Here is a 7,504-nt window from a genome sequence, read left to right as displayed (position 1 = left end):
CCTACTGATCATTTAAAAATGGAACACCTCCAAGATTCATCAACCAAATAATACTTCACAGGTGGCACTTTCAGTTTAAAATATTTGGTGAGGTTTTAAAAAAAAGTTCTTTAAAGTACCGATGGGTTGTTGGATGGATGGATGGATGGATGAGTGGATGGATAGACGGATGGATGGATGGATAGACTTTAATAATTCCTCTTTTTTCCTTCGGGAAATTGGGTTTCCAGTTCACAGCAGACGAGGTACAGCGATTTTTATAAAAAACAAGAACAAGAACAAAGTGCAACCAATAATAATATAAATAATAAAGCTCATACTTATATAGCGCTTTTCGTGGCACACAAAGATGCTTAACAAGAAGGAGGAGAAACATACGCACACAATTAGCTGGACAGAAAGGACAGAGATGAGAATTAAGAGTAGGCACAAAAGAACAAAGTGTAAGGGATGAGAAAGTGCAAGTATAAAGAACTTAGATCAAAAAGAGAGGGGCCAGTACTGTCCCCTGAGGAGCTCCTGTACTGCACACCACAGTGTCATACAGTCAAGTTCAAGTCCAAAGCCAAATACAATAAAGCAGAGAGTGCCATCTAGTGGGCTTGTCAGGTAAAAATGTGTATAGATGTGTAAGTAGTAGTGATGGCTTGGTGAAGATTCATGATGCAGTATTTGAGAAACCACTAGATGGCACTCTCTGCTGTATAATGCAATACTTTTGAACAGCTTGAAAATGGGACACTGCTCCATGGACCTTCATCAACTCATAACTTTTAAATAGCTGCTCAATAATGGAAGCTGCCTGTCGCCCCAAGTAGCTGGGAAATCTAGCCCCAGCTACCCAATTTACAAAATAAGCAGAAAAAATAAAATTCATGAATGAATTTCAAGCGACCAAAATGAAATTTAATGAAGAGAAAACATAAAACCCAGAAGGCTACCAAGTATTTATTTTTGCTACACATAACAGCCCAGAGATATCCATAGTTTTTCCCTTTTCAACTTTTGAACTTCCTCCACACACACACACACACACACACACACACACACACACACACACACACACACACACACACACACACACACACACACACACACACACACACACACACACACACAAACACACACACACACACACACTTTAAAACTGCAGCTGTATCAGCTCGATATTTGTCGCACACAAACAAGTGACCTTTGTGGGAACTCTCGCTTCTGCAGTTGACGTCTGATGGTGCAGATTTCACAGGTTTATCCTCCGACTGCGGAAGAGTTTCCTCTGAGCCAGAGGAGGAGTCACGAAGGAAGGGTGTAGGGGGGTGTTCGTGTGCATGAAACACAAACATCATCTCAGCTAAGTTGACAGCCAAAGCACTTTTTTTTGGTGGTACTTATAACTTGTCATCCTTCAATGTAAATCCACTTCATCGAGGTAAGAGAGACACTTTTAGCGTTTCTAAAATGTCAAGTTAAGTATACCTTATATTTATATTTATTTTCTTTCAGAGCTGTTTAAACATGAAGATCCCGGAGTGGAAGGACTCGAGCAGTCGCTTCCGATTTGCTCAGTCCTGTTTGGGCCTGACAGGCTGCGTCTGCGTGAGCTATGCTGTTTGGACACCTTTCTGGCTGAAGGACAGGGGGATCTGGACCGACTGGAATATCACGAAAACCGTCCACAACCACTACAACGATGGCATGGTTATTAACGGTAACTAACCACTGGGGGTTGAATCTTGGCTTCATAAGTTTTGTTTTTTTTAGTTGAACTAAAAGTGAAATACTTTTCCAAACCTTGAGGGAATGAACTTAGAAAGAGTGTGTGTCGAACTCAGGATGAGTTGAGAAACAGCGAGCAGGTTTCAACACGTGGTGTGAATTCTTTCCCTGAGGGTTTCACGTTTGAAGATCAGAGGACACGTATCTTAAAACTCAATATTTACACATGACATTTTGAGACACACCCGGAAAGAAAAAACGTTATAGGTCATTATCATATCAGCTAATGCTGTTGTTGTTTTTTGTAATGTATGTTCGGAATTGTTATTACAGTTTTTCATTTATGAGTACAATGTATAATGTCATGCGTCATTTTATTTAAAATATTATTTTACAATGACAGTATTCTACTCTTAGTTCGGGGATAATTAAGCTAGCTTTTCCCGCCACTCTTTTCAACTGAGGGTGAGTCACTTGTGACCAAGATCAAGATAAGATAATGTAAACATTGAATCTACTTGTGTGGAAACACAAGAGCATGACAGCACATTAAAAAGGATACTTTTCTAGATCAAGTATGTAAGTCAAGTTCAAGCTCGGGGACCATTAACGGTTTTCTTTCATAAAGGACTGTCAACCACAGAATTTAACACAGCCCTTTTTAATATAAATACATCTTGTGTTGAATTGATGTCTTATACATTTTTAACCTTTTATTTTTCATGCTCACAACCACATACCAGTTTCATCATGCCTTTTTTTTGTTGTATAATTATTTGTAACCTTCAATTGAAATTGAATTGAAGATAAACTGCAGATATATCAATTGGAATTTAATTGAAACAAAAAATCGTCTCATTGTGAATGAAAAAAAAATAGGATAAAAGAAAACATTATCAGATTTATTAAGAGATTAGTGTCTTACAGCATGTAAAATACAGTCTCTATAGAAGCTTTTCGTAAATACTTTTTTGCTTAAATTGGTCTCATAATACGACTGGAGCCTAATTGTCTTTATCTTCCTCCAAAATATGATTAGAAACATCCAAGTACCTCCGTACTGCTCATCTGTAAAGTCCATCTTGTACTGAAGCCTTGGAATGTTCCAAAAAAAAATTAAACAAGTCCATGTTTTAAGCTGGTTTTAGTGGAAGGCTATTAGTGTAAATCTGGTTTCAAGGAGGATAAACTTGTTCCGGGAGCTGAGAGAGTTTTTTTTAGAACAATTTCTAATGTTGAGGCTTCAATTCAAGAGGGACGTTGGGATGAGGGACGAGCAGTATTCAAATATTTTGCATGTTTTTAACCGTGTCTTTTCAGACGAAGATGAAGAAGAAGACCACTGAGTGGCATTCACTAGGGATGGGTTGGTGAAGCTTCATGAAGCAGTGTCATGTTGTTTACAGGTCAGTAGGTGGCGCCATCAGTCTAAAAATCGTAGTTCAAAATACAGGAAAATAGTGCCGAGACCACTATCTAGTGGACTCTGAAAATAATGACACTGCTTCATGAAGCTTCATCTAGCAATCACTACAATAAAATGGACATACATTTCCGAGCACCAGTCACTACATTAGCATCAACAGTAAGTAAGTAAGAAAGTAAGTAATTTATATTTGTAGAGTGCTTTTCCAGACCAGGGTCACAAAGCGCTTAAACAATCAAAACAAAACTCAAAATAACATATACTTGGAAGATCGAGATAACACCGTGAACAACACAGGAGACTAAGAAAATCAAGGAAAAGCCTACATGAATAAAATGTCTTAAGATGTTTCTTGAAGGAGTCAGTAGATCATCAAACACAGAGAGAGAGGAAGATCGTTCCAAAGCTTAGGAGCAACTGTCTGGAAGGATTTCTCTCCTCAGGTCCTGAACCGTGTGCGAGGAACCATCAGTAAATTCTGATCCACAGACCTATGAGCCCGTGTAAGTCTGGATCAGATCACTGATGGAAGGTCTGACCATGAATAGATCTGAAAGTAAAGAACAAGAATTTTAAAATTGATCCTGAAAGAAACTGGCAGACAGTGAAGAGTTTTAAGGATCGGAGAAATGTGAGTTCTTCTACTAGAGCGGGTCAGAATTCTCGCTGCAGAGTTTTGTATCAACTGCAGGCGAGACAGCTCCTTCTTGTTAAGACATGTCCATTAAGTATGCCCATAGCTCTAAAAAAGGGGGAGTAGAAAAAGAGCAAAATTTGAATTTTGTGTTTGTCATGCCGACCAGAGGCGAATAAAAGATTTTAAGAGAGAAGAGTTGACACACTTACCCATTAAAAAAGCGTTTTTGCTTACTCAAAGCATTCACAATATGTTTTTTTTAACTGCAAATGGGGATGTGGTAAATCAAAACCCCGAGGAACTAATCTTAACTGAAAGCATTTGAGTATCAGTTCTTCAAAGCATGATCAGTAGCACTTACGTGTTGCATTTCTTTTCCACAGCCCTGGAGGCGGAACAAGTGTTCGGAGCGCTCTCCTTCCTCTTGGCCGTGAGCACCGGAGCGCTGTGCCTGGTGTTCGCCCTCTGCTGGACAACCGAGACGGTGCGCTCCTACTCCAACACCCGGGCGCTCCTCATGGTGGGCCAGGCCCTCTACCCCACCACGCTGCTCCTGCTCACCATGTTCGCCACAGGTCTCGCATCTCAAACGTCTGCCTTTTTAAATCACACGTTTAAGTGGAGGCTGTAAAAACACCCCGGTTTCCTATTAACCTCCAAATAGCCTTTCTCCGAGTGATGTTCAGGTCAAGTTCTTTTTATGTACTGCTCATTAGCATACCCTGAAGGACAGAGTTTTTAAATAGACTTTCTACTTTCCCCCGGAATTACAGTTCATTATCATACAACTTCTTTTCTAAAGCTCCAGGCTTGTAATAATTGACCTTAATGACTTTTCACAGTCTTTTCGTTGGCTTCGCGACTCAATTTTTACTTGTGTTTCTCTTCGATCTACAGGCTTCTTCTTCCTCCTCTGCTGGTCCCTTTTCACTTATCAGCACCGGGAGGAAATCCAGCAGGACTTCTCCAGCCTGGGCTCCTCGTACTGGCTGGGGGCTCTAGGCTGGTTTCAGCTGCTGCCCGTGGAGGCGGCGGTGTTCGTGGCCGAGCAGGTCATTGTGCCGGACATCCTTCCCGATCTGGAGAAGTCGGTGGAAAAGTGGCGCGCCACCACTCTATTCAAGTACGCTCACCTGTCTTTGAGCGACAAGAGCAAAAGGCAGAACGACTAGGTCGGAATCCGGCGCGAGATTTGGAGACATTTTTTTTCTCTGACAAGTTCTCACTGCTTTTATGCATCGGATCAAGAGGTGATGAATATTGATCAGCTTCATGAATCTTCTCTGGAACCTGAAAATCTCAGGCACTGAGTCTAAAAGACGTTCAGCATTGACCCCTAAAAAAGACGCCAACACATAATGAGAAGAACAGGTAAACATTTACCTCACAAACACTTCAATCTGTTGCTAATTACTCTTTACTACTGACATATGAAGCTCTCCTCTCCTGTCAGTCTGGAAATAAATCAAGATAAAAGCAAAAATATAAAGTAGAATAGGGTTTCATTATGGTGATATTACTGTTTCATGGTGTTATTTATTTAATTTTTTTTGCAATGAATCTTTATGATCGAAAATGTAAAATAGAATCATAAAGGCATCTATGATTCAAAATACGAAAAACAATTGTGTGTCTTTGCAAAAATAAATTGTGGTATTGCTTTATCTTGTTGCTAGTTAAATACAGTTGACAATTTTCTACTAGCTTAGAGTTTTCTCATTGTGTGGATGTGCACCCTGGCTGCACTCTCTTCTTCACCTCCTGTTTATCTTTGACAAATTGAATCTATTCAACAAACCGTTTATATAGTGATGGTTATGATAAAGCTTCATGAAGCAGTGTCATTATTTTCAGAGCCCACTAGATGGAACTATTTTCCTTTGTTTTTTTCCAACTGTTCTTCTTAAATATCACATTTTTAAACCGATGGCGCGACCTAAGGACTTCTAAACAACATGACACTGCTTTGTGAAGCTTTAACAGCTCGTCATTAGTTGAAAAAAAATAATACTAATGTTATGAAATATTGTTTCTGGCTCCCCCAAGTGTCTCAACAGCTTAACTGCAATGTGGTTACTCTTGTTATTTTTCATAATCTGAACTTTTTCACATTTCTTAAACAAAACTTTTGAATGGCTAAGAATGTGTCAGTTTCTCGTTTCCATCCCTTTACTAACTTCAAAAACATTATAATAATACAATATTAAATTATTGTATTATAAATACCTTTTACATTTAAGAAAATCTGATACGTTTTTATTTCTAAGCATTTTTTTCTATATTCACCTAAATCATTTATAGTTTCAAAAACACTCACAGAAAGAAAAAACAAGCACTAAAACTAAGAACTTTAAAGGTTTAACTAGTCATGAATAATATAAATAAATACCGTAATACTTGGGTTGTCAAAATTAAAGCATTACAAGCGTGAAATGAAGAATTTTTAAAGATATTTCTGTTTTCCAGTGGGACAAGAGATACAGCACCATATGAAAACATCATCATTTGACTGAACAATATGAATGATAAAGAGTGATTACTTCGAATTAAGTTTGGAAAACACTAATAAAAGATGGTGCCTAGAGCAACATAGTATATTAAACGTAACATTTTGTCGTGTTATTTCTTTTTAGTGTTGTGTATTCGTGTGAATAAAAAGATGTTGACTCATCGAATCCTTATGTGTTTGACTCTGTATTAAAAAAAGTAATCATTGCTATTATCGCAGGAGGGGCTGAAAAACATTCTGATACTCCAGCATTTATGTTTATGTATTTGCCAACTGCCAAAGTGGAGGGAATTAAGTAGCTCTGGTGCCGTTAATTGGGCGTTAATCAGGTGTTGCTCTAATTAAAAGGCAGTTCTGCCCTATTGGGCCCGGTTAATGAGTTTGTTATTAAATCCACAGAGGATTTTTGTCTCCGTTTTTTTTATTTCAATTTACCAACAGGGTGGTGCTTAATTGCGGCGTAAACGAGTGGAATGTCCTTGAGAGTCGTCCTGCACCATTGCGCCGTCCACGACGGTCTTGAGAGGTTTACCCCTTATTAGCAGCGTTTACGATGCATCGTAAAGATTTAGTTCGGAATCTTGGACTTTTGAGTTGCTTTCTTGAAAACTTTCCTTTATTCTAAGAAGTACAATGACATCTGAACTTGAACTGAAATGTATTTTAATGATCAGCTCTCCAAGAAAATAATTGATTAAAACTGAAAATAAAAAACTTTAGCCTAAACAAATACTTAGTATATAGTTGAAGAAATTACGCAGATGAACCTGTAATACATATAATTAAAAGCTAGCTAAAACCTAGTTGTAGTTATTTAAAAAAAACCTGCCTAATATATGTTGTTCTCGCATTTTTTTATTCACATTATAAATGAGCAATACCGGTAAGAAATAATAAAAAAAAGATTGATCATATTAATTATAATTTAATGTTATTACCCATGAACAGCAAAACTTTGTCAATCTGAGAAATTAACGTTATGAAGTTTTTCTAAACAAGAAGGAGCTGTCTCGCCTTCAGTTTTTACAAAACTCTGCAGCGTGAATTCTAGTAGAAGAACTCACATTTGTCCGATCCTTAAAACTCTTCATGGCTGCCAGTTTCTTTCAGGATACATTTTAAAATTCTGGTTCTTACTTTCAGAGCTTTCAGGTTGGTTGCATGGATCACCAACTACCTCACAGACAGACCCCAGTTTGTGAGGCTGCAGGACTGT

General features: G+C 38.2%; 1 protein-coding gene across 1 annotated transcript; it reads left to right on the top strand.

Annotated features, from left to right (window-relative positions):
* The first annotated feature begins 1,312 nt into the window (after positions 1-1,312).
* Positions 1,313-6,450, top strand: LOC148073666 (uncharacterized). Its single transcript, XM_087797239.1, has 4 exons — positions 1,313-1,429; positions 1,504-1,708; positions 4,163-4,354; positions 4,677-6,450. The coding sequence occupies exons 2-4, from the start codon at positions 1,516-1,518 to the stop codon at positions 4,949-4,951; spliced, it is 660 nt and encodes a 219-aa protein (XP_087653365.1). The 5' UTR covers positions 1,313-1,429; positions 1,504-1,515; the 3' UTR covers positions 4,952-6,450.
* Positions 6,451-7,504: the final 1,054 nt, after the last annotated feature.

Source organism: Callionymus lyra, chromosome 8 (assembly GCF_982586985.1).
Source record: "Callionymus lyra chromosome 8, fCalLyr1.hap1.1, whole genome shotgun sequence".
Classification (NCBI taxonomy): domain Eukaryota; kingdom Metazoa; phylum Chordata; class Actinopteri; order Syngnathiformes; family Callionymidae; genus Callionymus; species Callionymus lyra.
This window is presented reverse-complemented; position numbering and strand designations above follow the sequence as displayed.